This window comes from Podarcis pityusensis (genome assembly GCF_964106645.2).
Source record: "Podarcis pityusensis genome assembly, chromosome: 3".
NCBI lineage: Eukaryota > Metazoa > Chordata > Lepidosauria > Squamata > Lacertidae > Podarcis > Podarcis pityusensis.
The window spans coordinates 26,026,298-26,044,893 of NC_138026.1; the positions used below are offsets into that span (position 1 = coordinate 26,026,298).

The 18,596-nt window shown below is 43.7% G+C and overlaps 1 protein-coding gene and 1 long non-coding RNA gene across 12 annotated transcripts in view; one reads left to right on the forward strand and one right to left on the reverse strand.

The window, feature by feature from the left end:
- The window catches only part of TRAPPC12 (trafficking protein particle complex subunit 12), a 651,202-nt gene that overhangs the window by 617,641 nt on the left and 14,965 nt on the right, over positions 1–18,596 (forward strand). For all 11 annotated transcript variants that reach the window (XM_080999065.1, XM_080999064.1, XM_080999063.1 and 8 more), the window contains 3 exons: positions 7,253–7,365; positions 12,474–12,546; positions 16,776–16,849. In XM_080999065.1, coding sequence (XP_080855191.1) covers positions 7,253–7,365; positions 12,474–12,546; positions 16,776–16,849 — 260 coding nt within the window. The remainder of the gene's footprint in view (positions 1–7,252; positions 7,366–12,473; positions 12,547–16,775; positions 16,850–18,596) is intronic.
- LOC308473716 lies at positions 4,781–7,242 on the reverse strand. The gene is made up of 3 exons (XR_013984237.1): positions 6,902–7,242; positions 5,726–5,877; positions 4,781–5,070 (listed from the first exon to the last, which is right to left on the reverse strand). It is a non-coding gene; the product is annotated as an uncharacterized lncRNA (long non-coding RNA).

The following is an 18,596-nucleotide window of genomic DNA, read 5'->3' on the forward strand; positions in this document are numbered from 1 at the left end:
GCACCATAATTCAAAAGCATCAATTCTTCGGCGATCAGCCTTCTTTATGGTCCAACTCTCACTTCCATACATCACTACTGGGAAAACCATAGCTTTTACTATACAGATCTTGTCTGTATAAAATCTTAGTGCCTGTTCACATTTCTCATCTAGTATTTAGTCTTGTAGGAGCCAGATTCCAGCTCTTGTACGCATCGCACCCCACGCAGAACAGAACAGCCGATGAACGCATCCCAGTGTACACCCCAGCATCCATATACTCCTCTCTTTATGGTAAACACATCCTGCCATTCACATGTGATGTTCCCCATCCTTGGGGAGGAAGAAGCACCAGAGATTGTACATTAACCTGCGGGACAATTGCCTGTGTATCTATTTCATTACAGAGATGCAATTAGATCTTGTTTACTTAAATTTTCTATTCTGTCCTGCTCGCCCTAAAGATCCCCCCCATTGCCTGGCTTTAGTGACTATTTCAAGGTATGGTTTTCGTTCATTCTGCTTGTAATGCTCTTTTTCATTTTTTAGTTACAGATAGGTAGCCGTGTTGGTCTGCCATAGTCAAAACAAAAAAATTCCTTCCAGTAGCACCTTAAAGACCAACTAAGTTAGTTCTTGGTATGAGCTTTCGTGTGCAAGCACACTTCTTCAGATACACTGAAACAGAAGTTGCCAGACCCTTCTATATAGTGAGAAGGTGGGGAGGGGTATTACTCAGAAGGGTGGTGGGAATGGGTGATTGGCAGATGTCGTTAAGAGTCGTCAACAGGCTCTTCTCAGCTATCTGCCAATCACCCATTCCCACCACCCTTCTGAGTAATACCCCTCCCCACCTTCTCACTATATAGAAGGGTCTGGCAACTTCTGTTTCAGTGTATCTGAAGAAGTGTGCTTGCACACGAAAGCTCATACCAAGAACTAACTTAGTTGGTCTTTAAGGTGCTACTGGAAGGAATTTTTTTGTTTTCATTTTTTAGTTCTAGTAGGCGGTTGCTGTCAGGCTACCTGCCCTGCGAAGGCAATTTGACGAGAAAGCAAAGGTTAATTTTGATAGTAAGTGTAGCTTTAGGATATTGCTACCCTTCAGGTCTTTTCAAGCCTTAAATTCTCCAACGATTGCTTGTTCTTTGGAAATGCTAGATATCATTGAGTTGGTGTAGTGGTTTTAACTAGAGGAGGTCCTCTTTCCTTCTGTCAAGAGAAGGAACTCACAGGCTAGCTCCACCGTTTTGAGGTTGTCACAGGCACCAGCCGTGCTCCTGACCCAGCATATGATCGGCAGGGTCCAAAGAGGACCACCTTCATCGCTCAAAGGATTTCCAGCATAGGTGTGGCAATTATGATTACCCTGCCGTGGTCATCTGCATTAGAAAAAACATCTAGCTTTTAGAATGTGGCAGCTGTCACGTGGCTTTAAAAGGCTCTGTCTTTCCATCCTCTTCCATCTTTTACAAGGACTTAAAAGTATTCCTTTTGCTTCAAGAGCTTGGTTTAAAAAAGAAAAAAATATTTTCCAGTTTTGCGTCTCTTTTTTATATATATATATATAAATCACATACTTCTAAAACGTTGAAACAACTGTAGGTGTTCCAGTGTTTCGGTAAAGTAATTATGACACGAGGGGGAGAAATAGCAGAAAATACTTTGCTTTCAGTATGCGAGCTGGCAAGGCCCACTTGAAGGATGTGTTTTGTTCCCCCTCTAGTGGCGGCCTTACTAATAGTAGTACCTTCACACCTGCTGGAGAATGCGTTATGCTTCTCAAGATGAAGAATTCTGCACTGGAGATCCTTATGGCTAAAGTTCTTTCCATCCTATAATTACATTGCTTTCTTGATGTTTTTCATACACTTTTCTGTTTCGTAAACCCAGCAGCTATTCCTAGCACTGCCCAGTGAGTTCTGTGTTCTTGGTACTGATGCTATATAATTGCTACAGCTCAGGAAAATACTGCCTCCCAAGTATTATTTCTCTCTCTGTGCAATCATTGCTCAACATCTTCTCTTCTTCCTCTGTTGCTCTTTGTCTCCCTTGTTCCTACTTTCCTGAATACCAGCTTAATGCTGTGCCCTCACCTCTGCAGCCCAGTTTGACTTCTGTCACCTTTCTCCTTGCCTTGGAATCTTTAGTTCCCACATGACGTAGGATTTGCCTAAAGCCTTGTAAAAAGAACAAATACAACTCTATGCATATCATTCTCCCGCATGGTAACTCCCAGTTGTCTCCACCCAGATTGCTGACCAAGTCAACACTTTTGCTTACCTTATTTTCCCAGGCTATTCATTAGTTTCTTACATAGAACGTTGAGTATTAAAATAAGGACAGGGATTCTTTTTTGTTTGTGCTCATGGAAATCTGATTTTGTTGTTTGCATGTCTTGGTTTCTAACCATAGCATTTTAGCTGCAAAGTATCCTATACATACTACTGTAACGTTTTGGTTGGTCGTTTTCCTTATGTGTGTCTGTTCTTTTTTTAACTCCAAAAAACTTGCCATGAAAAAAGCTGCATTCTCCTCAATTTGTTTTTTTAATTACCTTCTACTTCTTTATCTGACCCATTCCCATTTATGAAAATCTTGTCCTAGATTAGAGCACATGTTTATGTATGCCAGACCTTAATTTCTGCTGCACAAAGTATTGGATTGCACTAACTTGCTGCCATGTTTTGATGAGTGGGGGTTTGGTTTTGTAGGACGAGGAGGGGGGAATTGGGCAATAATAATTATTAGATGAATCCTGCCCGTAATCATCATTTTTAAATGGATCATGTGTACAGTCGTTTTCCAGGTACCATCACTCTCTAGCATGATGAGGATATACCTAGAATAGTGATAATTTAGATAGGAGCAGGCTTATCTCTTAATGGCTAAGGCAGGAAACTGGCTTAGCCTCCACCATAGTGGAGTCTGAAGTTTCACCCCTTTAGATTCCCTCAAATAATTATACTATTTACTCCTGTGGAGAGGAGCAAAGTGTGGCACTTGGGGATACAAATCCATCAAAGTTGACTCTGTTTTCTTTCCTTCTAAATCTGGGTGGCCCAGGTCTCAGTGAAAGGAACAAGGTGGGGAGGGGAGCGAAAAAGGACTCTGTAAACAGAATCTTCAGACGATCACCATTTCTTCACAACCTGTCCATAAGAATGGTGGATATTTTGCCGTCTCCTTAAGGGTAGCTTCAGACATTATGAGAAGCACATCTCTTAATGTCTGAAAGGGACTGTGTTGCAGCAGGATGCTTAAACTGCACATACTTCTCAAGCCTGTTCATATCCCTCACTTATTGGCTTTACAGTAGATACACATTATTCAGAAGCATTATGCCACCATGCATTTGACCATTAGAATAAATACCGACTTGCAGACACAGTTAACTGCTTAACAGTCTTAGAGATGTCCTCCATGTTTCGCATGGTGCAGAAACAACCCAGCCCTTGCTTAAAACTTCTCAGAGACTTCTGGAACTGTGGAGATTTATTTTGAAAAGGGGTTATTACCACTGTGAGAAACCTGTAGGTGTGCATAATTCTTCTAGAATGCTGTGACTAACCAATGCACCTTGTTTATATAAGACTCCTCAGTGTGATTCCCTCCCCCCCCCCCTCCACTTTCATAGTTCATAATCCTGGTTATCGCAGAGTCTGTCACGCTGCCAGAAACTCACAGGTGAACTATGAGGCATTGTCCTGCTTTTAAATCTGTCCTCATGAGAATTTGAGGACTGCCTCTGTTTACGATTAATTAGGCAGGCTTTCATCTTACCTGTTTCCTTGTCTGTTCTTTACAACAACTAGATTTCCCTTTTCTGTGGGAACGGGCTCTCCTTTATTAGCCTCTTTTTGTCCTGGCTTTTTAATTTGAAGCTGGAAGAAAGTTCAACGTGGCCGTGTCGTCGTGCCACAAACCCTAAGTCTTGCTGTTTCGACCAAAATTTTGATTGAAAAGCTCTCTCAGGCAGCCTGCACTTCTGTATCCTGGCTGACAGCGCAGGGTGTCCCTGCCCTTGTATCACCCCAATGTGACACACACAAACCCCCTCCAAAAAATGGCAAACCCCTTTGTGGTCGCTCATTTCAGGACAGGGCCTGCTGTGAAAGTAAGGCAAGTCTTGGGCCACAACTTCACCCCAGCTACATTCACTCAGCCAGCAATCAAGCAATAACTCACACTACAAACAGCACAAACAGTCTTATCTCCAGCCTGATAAGTCTTACAACGGTTGTAGGGAGAGCAGACCAAGCAAAGCTGATGGGTCTTTATTCAGAAGTGTCCTATTAGGACTTGGTCTTTCTGCCTCTGTGGCTCTTGTGAAACTTGACTGAGCAGCTTCTGGAGCTCTTAACGTCCCTAAACTTTCCTGGCCAACATGGTTGCCTTGCAGATTTTTGACGAGAAAGGTTCACAACCATCTACCTTCTCGAAAGACTTTCCCTAACTTGTCCTTACCTCTCCTGTGCTCCCAAGGTCTGTCTTTGTGTTTTTCTCCTGCAGCAATTCAGAGGTGATGATTATTCTTTATTTTGAAGGAGTCTGCTTTTGGATGTTAGTGGTGTGTGTGTGTGTGTGTGTGTGTGTGTGTGTGTATTTACCCATATGCCCCCAAAAGACAGAAAACAGTTGATTTTTTTCCTTGAGTTTTTAAAAATTATTCCAGAATCACAAAACTAGTTTGCAGTAGCCTAATCCTTTCATTATGCTTTTAAATCAGATCATATTAGAAATCTGTCAGTGCAAAATTGAAAATAATATTCAAAATAAATAAATGAACAGGCTACAGAGGGACAGTATAAGTACCCATTATTTGTGGTTAAAATTTTAATATTATATAGTTTATATATGGATAACTTTGTCTTGCAGTCTTTTTATTTTATTTTGGGGCTGGGTGTCAATATTTGGTACAAAATAGGTGGTGTATATTTTTAAGCAATAGCCTACCATAGCCTAAATAATGGCCAGTCCAGAAGCAGAAACTTTCAAATGTAACTGGTATCTCAGTGGAGCTGATGGAGTAGCCCTCTTCCCCATCTCTCGCTCTGCTGCATTGAGATGAAGACCACCTCAGAGGCTGTTCTAGAAGGAAAGAATGGTAATGAACTGTTATGATTTAATTATGTGGCTGCAATTTTATTACCTTGGAAGGATGCGTATCCTGGAAAGTAGGATATAAATAACCATAATAAATAGATAGATAGATAGATAGATAGATAGATAGATAGAGGAACTAAGGGACTAGTTTTTTGGACTACACTTCCCATCATCCCTGGCCACTGGTCCTTCTGGGTATGGATAATGGGAGTTGTAGTCCAACAACATCTGGAGACCCAAGTTTGGGAAACCTCGGACTAGATGATCCCCGGGGTACCTGCCAACCCTACATTTCTGTGATTCTATGTGTGCATTTGTCTCATTCTAAAGTAAAATTTGCTGATGCAAAAGTTACACATCTAAATCCAGATATTTTGACACAGCATTAACCGACTTTCGCCGTCACTAAATAGTACTGTATTTTCATAAGCTCACAAGATTTTTGTCCTGCAGTGCAAGTGACAGCATGCTTTAGCGAAATCATAAAGGAAGCTATCAGTATCTCTGGTTTAAAACTGTATTTTAAGATATTACTATGAAAGTAAAAGTCCTGGTATTTTTGCCTAGTTGGGATGTAACTGAGGAATGAGAGAAAGGAAAACCATCTTTTCCAAGACCAAAGTGGGGAAAACCAGCCTACCTCTGAATACATTGCACCTTCCACTCTTGACCTTCTTAAAAGTAAATAAATTCAAACTCCCAGGCTCTGAAGTAGCAGAAGTCGGGTGCTTGGCCTGTTCCTCATGCATGTCGCTCCCATTCCTGTGCTGTCCAGGATTCATGGTGTAGATGCTGTGGGAAAATAAGATTCCACCCCCCGAATCTGAAGTGAGCCAAGTAGTAACTCCCATTTTGTAAGAAATTGACTTCAGTGCTGGTTGGCTGCCAACTTTATTTGCCACTTCTAAAATGAAGCTGTGGGATTAGCTCTGGTGCTACATCTTTCTGATTGCGATATGGATTTCCATTGCACACTAACCTCTCTGCTAATGAGTTGGCCTTCCATGCAGCAGCATGTAGGATCATTAACTTTGCTTAATAACCATTCTCAGGGCTAGTGAAGTCATATTTTTCTCTCTGTGGCATAGTGACTATCCATCTGTCTGTGGAGTGAAGCTTTTATACTCAGTAGGTCTGAAAAGGAGTGGATTGTGAGCAGCCCGGGTGCTGTAATAAGACCTGAAAACTGTGGCTTTAGAGCCACAGCCACGAAGGACAAGAAGAACAAATGATGGGGACACAAAATAGAGGAATAAAGTTATTTGAAGTAGTTAGGAAAGCATTGCAGAGCTCATAAGTCAGCAGGAAAGACCCTGGGCTACTAGACAATTTGGTGTGTTCCTAACAGAGGGATTCTCCTCGCAAAAATATATCGGATTGTTATTGTATAAAGAATACTTTCATTTGTTTTCTAAGCCCTAAAGTTTCATGTTTTGCAAATTTGGGTCCTAAAACATTGTGTAAAGGAATCGTTAGACCTTCATTGCAGGGGGTTGGACTAAATGACTCAAATGGTTCATTCCAACTCAATGATTTTATGACATCCAAAAAGAAGCTCAAACCTTTAAAAAAAATGAGATGCAGTACCTGTTAGGAATATTTCAAGTACAACAAGACCTGGTTTCCCTAAAGGAAAAGTCTTAAATGACTTCTAATGACCCTTGTAGACCGAAAGTGACTAATGATTCTTCAATTAATAGTAAAATCACAATGGCTGGCAGCCACATACGGACGTGTAGAACTCGGAAACCTCATTTGGTTTGCATTCAGACCCTCACAAAAATCAGTGAGTAAATAGAACTCAAATTCCACTTACGGTTTCACAAATAAAACGGAGACCGCATCTCAACACTGGTTTGGTTTCATTTGCTCATCACCTCCTCAGATAACTTAAATCTTGAAATTTTAGGGAAAGATATTAGGCAAACAATTCATTAAGTGCAACAATGAAGAAGGGTGACAGAGTGCAGGGAGAGGGGTGGGCAGCTGTCCCAAAATCTACAGCTTGCTGTTCCATGCTAAGGTTTGTTTCAGGCCTGTATAGATCATGTCTCCAGAGTGACATAACCTTATCTTGAGTAAATGCAGAGAGCATATGCCTGTGATAGACGTGGACCGTACCGATAACTACAATAATTGCAACCCATTCATTTTGTTACCATTCTAGGTTCCATGGTTCCTTTCTCCATGAGGATTTTGCATGCTGAACTTCAGCAGTACCTCGGAAATCCTCAAGAATCGCTTGATAGACTGCACAGTATGAAAACAATCTGCACAAAGGTAAAGGGCAGTCAATCTTTCTTCAATACTTGGGCATCAGTAGCCTTGCACTTTCTGTAGGCAGAGTATTTAGAATGTCTGGAGCAGCCATCAAGCTTCAGTCATTCATTTCACAGTTATGATGCAATAATTCTTTGACAGACAGGGTAGGCTTAAAAGAAGCTGCTCTTTTCCAGACTCAGTGGAATTTGAAAGCGCTTCATTTTGAATGGCTCATGCTCTGTGCTCCGAAATCTTAAGATTTTGCTGTTAGAAATGTGAGTGTCCGTTACACCTTAACTCTGTATTTCAAAGGCCATTGCTACTCAGTTATGTTTTCACTTTAAACAAACCATCAGCCTAGTAATGTGACAGACAAACAAACAAACCTTGTAGGGTGGCAATATCCAGAGTTAAATGTTAACAATGTATCCTACTTTAAAACATATCAATCTTCTCATTTAATAAGATGCTGGTAATTTTTGTTTTCATCAAACAAACAAACCTGATCCTGGATATGAGAACAATCCAGCTGGATCCGACCAAAAGTCTTGCCTCATTCACAGAGGCCAAGCAGATGACTCCATCAAATCCTTAAGCAGGCCATGAAGGCTATAGGCATCTCCTCTGGTTGGTCCCCAGCCGCTTTTGCTCAGGGCCGTCCTTTCACTGAACATGGAGGCTACTTAATCAGTGATAGGCCCAACTTCCATGAATGTGTCTGACCCCTTTTAAAGACATCTAAGGTGGTGGCCACCACCATTCCATCAGTCGGCTGTATTGTGTGAAGAGTATTTTATTTTGACTTCCTTCAATCTGCTGCCAATAAATTCATTGAGTTCTAGTATGATGATAAAAGGAGGGACCTTTTCTCTGTAAACTTTTCCATATCAAGTCTTTGGACAAGATGCAGCTAAGTTGCAGCATGCACAGAACAAGGTCTGCCTGCACAATGGGACTTTCCCCCCTCTCCTCTCCCTGCATCCCCTAAATCTTCTCTGGAAGGTTGGGAAAAGACCCAGAACACGTTCCAGGGGGCACAGGTGCCGGAGTCGGGGACGTCTCACTGCACAAGCAGACCTTGTTCTGTGCTTATCCTGTGTAGCACTACACTGAATAAGACCTTTTGCCTTGTCCCCTCTTAGTCCTCTTTTTCCTCAATATTAAAATGTCCCTTTTCTCCTATGGAAGGTACCTCAATTTTCTGATGATTTTGGTTGCCTTCTTGCTGATTTCAAAGGCAATCCCACATGTAAAATATGGCAGTAGTCTAACCTCTAGAGAAGAAGAAGAAGGGTTTGGATTTGATATCCCACCTTTCCCTTTAAGGAGTCTCAAAGCGGCTAACATTCTCCTTTTCCCTTCCTCCCCCACAACAAACACTCTGTGAGGTGAGTGGGGCTGAGAGACTTCAGAGAAGTGTGACTGGCCCAAGGTCACCCAGCAGCTGCATGTGGAGGAGTGGAGACGCGAACCCGGTTCCCCAGATTACGAGTCTACCGCTGTTAACCACTACACCACACTACACCGCACTACAGCAAACTGTCCCTCAGACCTTGGGGGGCAGGCGGACTATATTGGGGGGGGGGGAATAAACAAATTCCTATGCCCCACGAATAACCCAGAGATGCATTGTAAATAAAGGGACACATTCTACTCATGTAAAAACACGCTGATTCCCAGACCATCTGCGGGCCGGATTTAGAAGGCGATTGGGCTGGATCCGGCCCCCAGGCCTTAGTTTGCCTCTAGAGGTTACCAGAGCACAGAATACTGGTGCTATTCTTATCAGGATAGGCTAATCATCACAGCTCAAATTCACACATATGCATGCAAGAGGGATGGGAAAGACTTTGCTGCAGTTGGAGAGCCTGTGGCCTTCCTGATGCGACTGAACTACAACTCCCATCTGCACCAGACAGCATGGCTAATGATTGGGGGTGATTGGAATTGTAGTCCAGCAATAGCTGGAGGGCCACAGCTTCCCCATCCCTGGCAAGTCTCACCGTGAGAACCAGCAAGTGTGTAATTTCAAGTGGTTCAGTTCACTGCTTCCATTCAACATGGCAAGGAAAATGGAAAAGCTAATCTGTCTGCACCAGCATATTTAAAAACTAGCTGGAACCCTGGCTAAACACTGCTCTTCTGCAAACAGCAAATCTTGTGCCAAAATCATCATTGGAGAGTTTGGGGGTCTTACTGGACCAAATTCAAACTTGCAGTTTCTTTTTTTTCTTTTTCTTTTTACATCCTACCCCCCCCCCCCATATGTCTCAAGGTGAATGCCTTCTTTCATCAGTGTCAGTCTTTAAGTGGTCCCAGCTAGATTTTCGAACGAACATTTTCGCAGAGATGAATGGGGGTGGAGGGAGAAATAAATTAACATCCACAGTGCAGTTTTTGTTTGCCTGAAGACAATTCCCTACTACGCTGGCTCCCCTGTACAAAAGTATATTGATTTATGTTAGGCAGGCCAGTGGTCCAAACAAAAAAAACACAACTAAGAGCTTTAAAAAATGCCTTACAAATATATAAAAAAGCAAGGCCGAGTCTCCTGAAGTGTAGAATATTCAATTCTCATCTTCCCATGTGTTTTGTCCTGATAATGCCTATAGGCTACATATTTACTCAACAGAAAAGATGCACCATCTAAAATTCATCCTAGGAACAAAGGCACAGTTCTATATTTCATCAAAATGCCAGGAACACTTTCATGAAGCAACACAGAGAACCTTTTCTAACACTTGTAATAATGTATGTGTGACCTTAAAATTAAAAAAAAAGAAGTCTTCTTTCAGAAGATGGAAGCTTTGCCCAAATGGGAAGAGCAGAAAGGAAAATAAATTCCTGGCAAATGTAAGCTGGTGGTAAAGGCAAGTGAAAGAAGAGGAAGACAATATTGCTAAACCCCACAGTGAAAATGTCTTCTAAGAACATCAGGAAATGAGTAAGGAGATGGTTGGGCCCTCACACATCAAAGGAGTGACAGAGGAGGATGAGGAGAAACTGAGTGAACACTTTGCCCCTGCCTTTGTTGTGGAAGCTGTGGGCAGATACTTGTCCTGTAACTGATTGCAGGGAAGATGTCTGAAGAATCATGTCCAAGAGAGGTGACGAGATGAAGTTCCACGACAAGGGTGGGGAAACCGTTTCAGACCCAAAGGCCACATTCCTTTCAAGCTACATTTCAGCCACAATGAAGTCAAAGGAATCTACACGCTCATCCCTCTCTCAGCACCTTTAATGAACCACAGTTCCCATGATTCTTTGGGGGAAGCCATGACTGATTAAAGTGGGATGATGGGGCTTTAAATGCAAATTGCAGCTGGGGCCTTCCGTCTCTCAGCCAGCAGGAGTCGAAATCAGCACCGAAACAGTGCACTCTGTCCCCAGGAGAGGGAGTCCCTTATATTTGCTGATCAGCAGAAACGACTAGCTAATTAAAGTACAAGTGCTCTGGAATGAGTCTCATTTAGTTCTCTTAGGCCAAAGGATACTACAAATCATGATTTTAGGAGTGATGGTATTTGAGGCGTCACAGAGGGAACCGAAGATCTTCTTCCATGCAGATGGGAGGTTTGATTTATAATTTCAGGCACAAAACCATTCAGAGCTAGCAGCCCAAATAATTTTCCAGATCATCACAGCCATCTTTATTTCAGCTTGCCCAGACTTCATTTTAATCACAGAAATCGTTCTGAAAGAAAATGTATGTGATACAGGATAGATCATTGTTTAACTAGGAATGAAACCCCTGCCAGAAGCTATAAAACTACCAAAGAGAGAGAACATTTGGGTTAGGTGGTGGTGGTTGTTTTTAACACCTCTTTTGGAATCAGCTTGTATTTTATTTATTTTATTGCATTGGCTCAGATCCAGAGTTTCCATCAAGGGGCCTTCACTTGCAGCATGCTTCTCGATTGCTTTCTCCCACCAGTCCCCTGTGCCTTCCTCAACAACTGCTCCAGATGGTTGGAAGTACCTCAAACTGTAGAAGGGGGCTTCCGGGGGAATCAGCAAGAGTGGCTTCCCCACCCCTCTTTCCACCAGTGAGAGCCTCCACTGAATTGCTGTCCCTTTTGTGAACGGAAAGATAATGTCAGATCCAACCTATTGCAGGAAAGGGGCCAGCATGTACATTAGCATGCAGAATATATTGGATTCAGTCCCTTGCATCTCTTCAAGTGTTCAGAAAGCTCTCTGCCCGACAACTCTGCTGCAATACTGGGCTCGGTGAGCTCTGGCTTCATCTCCATATGTCCACATATCTCTCACTTCCTCCAAGTAGTCCCAAGCTGGCGTACACGGGCATGATCCCAGTTTATCCTCCCAACAGTCTTGGGAGCTGGCTTAGGCTGTGACTGGCCCCATACCAGTTACAGGGTTTCATTGCTGACCAGCTCTTTGGACCCTGATCTCCTTGGTCTAGAACCAAACACTCTGCCTGCACAATGGTGTCACCCGCCTGTCTGATTGAAGCCCACCAACCATGTCTTGTGGCAGGCACAGTCTCAGTCACTGGCAGGCAGCCCAAATGGGAAGCCCTCGCTGGGCTGTCGTCACCGGTGAGCAATGACTGGCTCCACGGATGACAAATTCGTTTAGTGGATATATACAGTCCTCAAAGCCGCTCACAACACTGAACATGCTTACTTCAGTTTGTGTTGCACTGCTTTCGTTTTGTACAGGCTAATAACCCTCCCCTGAAGGAAATAATTGATATCCTGCCTAACGTGTTTTTCTCCAGTTATGTTTGGAATAAGGTAAAGGGTAAAGGACCCCTGGGCGGTTAAGTCCAGTCAAAGGTGGCTATGGGGTTGCGGCGCTCATCTCTCTTTCATGCTGAGGGAGCTGGCATTTGTCCACAGAATATTAACTCTTGGGTGTATGTCATTTCAGCCAAGCAGCAGTATGAAAGCATTCTCTCTTTTTCTTCTTAATTGATTTGAAGGGTGATTCCTATTACTTCCAATAGATTGGTGATTTCAAAAGTTGCTCCCATGGGGCGGGGAGCCCTTTTTGAATCTTTGAATATGGTGACCGTGACTGATTTCAGTTTACAAATATTTGCTTTCACTCTGGAATGGTGTTCAAACTCAACAAAGTTGCTTAAAAAATGTTCATTGCAGATACTGGATAACTTGGAATGTGGCTTTGCAGAAGATGGAAGCATGACTAACATTACCCAAGAGAACAGGCAAGGTAGGCACAACCCCTGAAGCCTTTTCTTCCACAGTCGGTGTATTTTTATCACTTGCCCAAATACTGTCAGAAGTTCTCACAAGATTGCTCTGTAGCTCTTAAAACAGTGGCATTGTCGCTCGTACAGCCTTTAAAATGATGCACCCCTGTATTTTGATTGCTGGGAATCATTTCGCAGATTTGCTTTTTATTTTTGATCGTGGCGATGCATTAAATCACAATCTTCTCTCCAGTTTCAAAAAAAGGAAAATCGCTGCCATTCTAGAATGACAGATTTATGATAATAGCAGTGCGGTGCTTAGAAACCAAAGGAGCATTTAGTCTTAAAACTCAGCCCATTGTCCCCATAAGGCTCTCTTCCTGACATTTGAGGTTCTTGTTTGAACCCGTGGCTTGGCCTCTAAGCTGTCAGTTGCCTGGTGGGTTGTTGGTTTTTTTAAGGCTTTTCCACCCTACAATGTCATATTTAATTTTTTTGCAGGGCTTCTACTTTGCCCATATTTCCCCAAGAGTGGAAAGGGGGGAGTGATGTTTTTATTTGTTACTATGTTTTGTGTTTTAGTATTGTAGACCACCCTGTGATCCTTGCAGGGGTGTCAACTTGAATAAAATATTTTTTGTGGGCGGGGGGGAGGTAAGCCCCACCCCCACATAATTGATCATATGTAAGGATGCTGTGCTGGATCTTGGTCCCACCTATGAACAGATGGAGTCTTTCTGTTCACTGATGCCTGGTTAAAAGCCAAACTTCTTTTTTTCATTTAAGATAATTGACATACTTGACGAATTTCTGTTGTGCTGTGCCCTTAGCAAAGTTTATTTTAGGTCTCTTGACTAGTTCCATACCGTCAGAAAGCCACCTGGGTCCAGGCAGGCTAGGTTGAATTTGGCACGCTCCCTTGAATTGCCTGCATATAAATCTAGTCTTCCTCCTGTTACATCGAGTAATTGAAGGTCCAGCCAGTCTTTCTGGGCTTGAATCAGCCAGAGGCAGGGTACTTATTACGAGGTAGACAACCCGAGCACCGTGGTGGAAGTGTGACGCTTTCTTGGGGTATAGAACTCAAGAATGAACTGGGATCATAAAGAACTGGATGAAGAATTAAACTGATACAAAGGTCTCAATAGATTATTAAAAACATGATAAAACATTTGTCCGCTCTCTCTCTGGTATTACTTTGACCAAAATACACTAATGCCCTCATACAACTTTTAACAGGGACACCCCTCCCTGTCCTCATTGTATTGACAATGGCAGAGCTAGGGAGAAATGTGTGGGTGGGGTGGGAAATAAAAATTCTTCAGCAATGTTACAACACCCCAGTGTAGAAATGGCTCTGTTTCCAGTGACTTTGCTTCAGCTCGTAGAACATAAGATGTAATGAGAGAGCGGTTCTGAATGTTGCCTTTCTTTTATCAAATAATTATAGCTAGCCACTACCCATCTAGAATTAGGGGGTTAAGGGTATGACTGCAAGATAAGGGAAACCAGTGGGGTTTTTTGCATCTTGGGTCCTGACTGCAATGGAAGTAGCCGTCCAGGCAAAGCTTGCTAGTGTTGGTGGCTATGGGGTGTTCGTTTTCAGAGCAATCTAGGGCTGGTTAAGTAAAGCCCATTCTAATCCACACAAAGAAACCTATAGCTGCAAAGCCTCAAAACTACTTGAGAGGGGGAACCATTAAATATTGGGGTTCTTTTTCCCATTTCACTGTGTTTAACCAACCTGGCTCCAAATAATTTTGTATTGTTTCCCCGCCAGCTACAACTCCTCTCCTAGTTGCGCTCTGTGGTCCTTCCCTCTGCTCCCCACCCTCCAGTATGATGGTTTCTGTCTGCCTGCTCTCGCTCTCCTTTGGCGCAGCTGCTTTTCAGAGCTCAGCTGAGCTCGGAGGAGGCTGGGAAGGAGAGGCAGCCAGCAGAATGTTTAGGGGAGGAGGGGGGCTTTTGAGCATCTGTGAGAGGTTGTTATGCGCGTGGAGTGCGGCAGCATTACAGCTGCCTGTCTGCCTAATGCTGCCCAGAGGACACTTGTGGGGACTATTGGCATCTCTTCCAGAGTAGGTCAATCAGATCTGCTCTCTGCAAGGGCCTCTGGTGCAGTTTTGAGCTGCAGGAAACTTTCTCTATCTGTTTTTGTGCGCGCTCCAGCTGAGGCAAACCTTTATTTTTTGCCTTGTGAACTGTGACTGGAAACAAGCCTCAGTTCTTTCCGGGATTAGATCTGCAGCATAATTTCCCTACTGCTGCTCTTAAGTAGGTGTTGCACAAACCAGCTTGTTGCAGAACAGGGCAGGACATCGTATTTGCCATTTGTTCAGTGGGAGGAAAAAGATTTAGCATTGCACCATTTTCCTGGCAGTGCATTGCTTCCATTCCCTCCTTCTCCTCCTCCTCCTCCTCCTCCTCCTCCTCCTTCTTTTGCAAGGCATCAAGTCCTACAGGTGCTCCACAGCACACAGTTCCCAGAGCAACAAAAAATGCACAAAAGGGATGCAGCCGTAATATGACAGTGGTTACAAATAAAAATGAACACATTCCGCATAGCTTTGCTCTTATTTAAAAAAAAGAGCTTATTTTAATTGTAATAATGCATCTTATATAGGTTTGCTCAACCTGATATTGAACCTGCTTCACTTCCACTGATACCAAGCAGCCGTAGGAAGCATTGGTGGGTTTGGGACAGCTTTGCATCATCTGTAGGGGAAAGGATAACATCCACATAATGTGCAATTTTTGCTCTTGGGCTTTCTAGGTCAGGAGTGAGGATATGCAGGGGGGGCAGTGTAATGTGCATCCATGCCCACATGTACTCACACATATGCATATAATAGAAACCAGGGGTGCCAACTTGAATAAAATATTGGGGGGGTAGGTAGGTAAGCCCCGATGCACATAATCGATCACATGACATGGCACACACCCACCATTTGAATGGCAATGCCCATCAACTCGAGGGACCTCAAATATTTGGGGGGGGCGTGAAGGGACCTCCGCCCCCAGGAGTTGGCTCCTATGATAGAAACACACATAATTATTATTTTTTAATGGTGAATGCTGGCTTGAGTTTTAAAGGTTGGGCAGGGCATTCATTTGAACTAATCTAAATGAATAACTCTCTGCTAGTCCTGGATGTGGCTATTAATAAGGAGTTTTAAAAAAAAAAAAACACCAGCAAAGGTTTGCAGCAATAAAAAGAGCACTGTGTCAGACAGGAAAATTGGGGCACATTTCCTTGCCATTCCGGCAATTCTATTGCACCTTTCTTTCTCGGTTCCTCTCCTTGCGATGCTCCTTCTGAGTGATAACCACAATCATGGGCACATCGTCATCACCTCCACCCTGAAAGCAATTAAATTGGCAGCCTGATCCTCTGCATCAGAAGTGGGTCTCGCAGAACGTCCTCCTAAGTGCGCTTCGGATTGCAGCCCTGGACATATTTAACTACAAATTAGAAACCATTCCCCCCCCCCCACACCCTTTACCCCAGCACTCATTTTGTAACAGGAGAGGCTCTGTTAGTTGGCTTTGCGACTCTCGGATCCCTTTAAGCAGCGAACAATCAATGTGAGCCATTCCTTTTCACACAGCAGGAACCTGTCTGCAAGCGAAGGGAGCGAGAGATCGGCTGCTGCTGCTATAATACGCAGCAGCCTTTAAACCCCATGTGTTCCAGTAGCGTAGGGGTGTCAGACCAGCTCGGCAGCATCTCATACGCCAGAGGCAAGAGTGCAGGACCCCAGACCAAGACAGCCCTTCAACATTCATGCTCTGGTTGCAAATTCAGGTTTTTTAAAAGAATTGCTGGTCAGTTTTGAAGGAACTGAGCAGTGTAGATTTTAAAGCTTTTAATGACACAGTTGTAAACTAATGCTTGCGATAACTCAGCACCCTTTCCCTTTCCCCTCTCCGCCTTTTGTTCTGCTGTCGGGGAAAAAATGGATGTTTCCCTGCCTGAGCTAAAACCTGAGAGGTCGTTTCCCAGCTTTGCGTTATTGCTTCATTTATTCCGGCAGTCTGTTCCTCTCGCCAATCAAGCCTCGCTCTATCGAGAGGGTGCGGGGGTTTTCTGTGCAATGCTAGCAGAATGCTAGCAATACTGCGCTCGAGATGCAGCGGTGTTAACGAGGGGAAATCATTTAAATCAGAACGCATATGACTGATAATTGATGGCTAGGGAAAGAGCTTCTAATTTATTTGTGCACATTCACAAGCTGCTCTCATTTTACAGCCTCCGTTCAGCTGTGGAGGTCACGTCTGGGCCGGGTGATGTACTCTACGGCAAACTGTCTGCTAATGATGAAGGTAGGTGGGTTACCATATATACTCGAGTAGGTTCTCAGTGAGGCTGAGGATGAGTTAGATCACTGCTTGCCGTTACGTGGGGTGTAAGCCGGATGCACCTACTGAAATCACTTTAAGCAGCCATGCAAGAACGAGGCAGAATATACATTTTTATGGCTGGATTTCCAACCTGCTATGACCAACGTCAGTTTCATGCCTTCTCACTCATGCCTGGTGTTTACGTTTGTTCTACTTCCACTTGTTGACCAGTGAGCCAGTGTGGTGTAGTGGTTAAGAGCGGTAGTCTCGTAATCTGGGGAACCGGGTTCGCGTCTCCGCTCCTCCACATGCAGCTGCTGGGTGACCTTGGGCCAGTCACACTTCTTTGAAGTCTCTCAGCCCCACTCACCTCACAGAGTGTTTGTTGTGGGGGAGGAAGGGAAAGGAGAATGTTAGCCGCTTTGAGACTCCTTAAAGGGAGTGAAAGGCGGGATATCAAATCCAAAACTCTTCTTCTTCTTCTTCTTGACGATGCCACGGGTTTCAGACTTGACATGTAGTATTTTAATGTGTTTAAATACTACTCAGGGTCCCTTCCAACTCTATGATGCCATGACACTGATTCCCTTGTGGCTTACTAACTCAAGAGTTTTCAGATCCTTTTGTTACGACGACTATTAATAAATAAGGTAAAGGTAAAGGGACCCCTGACCATTAGGTCCAGTCGTGACTGACTCTGGGGTTGCGGCGCTCATCTCACTTTATTGGCCGAGGGAGCCGGCATACAGCTTCAGGGTCATGTGGCCAGCATGACTAAGCCGCTTCTGGCGTACCAGAGCAGCGCACGGAAACGCCGTTTACCTTCCCGCTGGAGCGGTACCTATTTATCTACTTGCACTTTGACGTGCTTTCGAACTGCTAGGTTGGCAAGTATTAATAAATACCTTTGAGCTAATTCAGGTCCTTCCGAAACTGAGATCTCTACGTGGTTGAGTAAATTTAATTTCCCAGGCCTTGTTCTCCTGGTTTCCTTTTTTCAAAAGGCTGAAATCAGTCCACGTGTCCAAAGAAGGCCGGCGTCTTGATTTAATGCAACTCTTAAGAGCTAGCTCTCAACACCTTCACCCAGAACATTTCTGCGTGGAAAGATGAAGGAAAGCTTTGTTTCCCCCGCAGCCATTCACGTGCCGTGCTCTGTTGTGAGTTGCGTTCAGTTTCTTCCTCTCTACTGGATCTATGATCCCTGTACAGACAGTTTTGCAGCATTTGAACCCGTCCTGAGAAAATAGCTGTCCTGTTTTCCAATGGCTAACGTGCCAACTCACGCAGCTTGAGCACATTTTGTAAATCTCAGAATGGCGGAAGGATAATTTTGCGAGTCAGAGTGAGAAATTTTTAATGATTGAAAAGTCTGGGCTCCTGTATTTCGTTAATTATCGTGATAAATTGCATCGCTTCTAGAACCTGGCATGCGCATTTAACAGACTATCCTTAAATGCAATCCATATGCACGAAAGTCAGCAGGGCTGCAACATGAAACGTAATCATTTGGAGTTGGCAACATGAAACAAACCCTTTGCGTCACTTGAAAGTAGCCCCATTCAACAAGCTGTTTTCATCACTTGGAGACTCCTTGGACTTTGCTATGAACCATTTTATTTGCGGCACATGCAGAGAAGCAGTATACGCAAATAACATGACCGAAACCAACTTGGGGATAACACTGTACAACAAACCATTTGTGTGAAGCAGCACTATATGTGGTTCT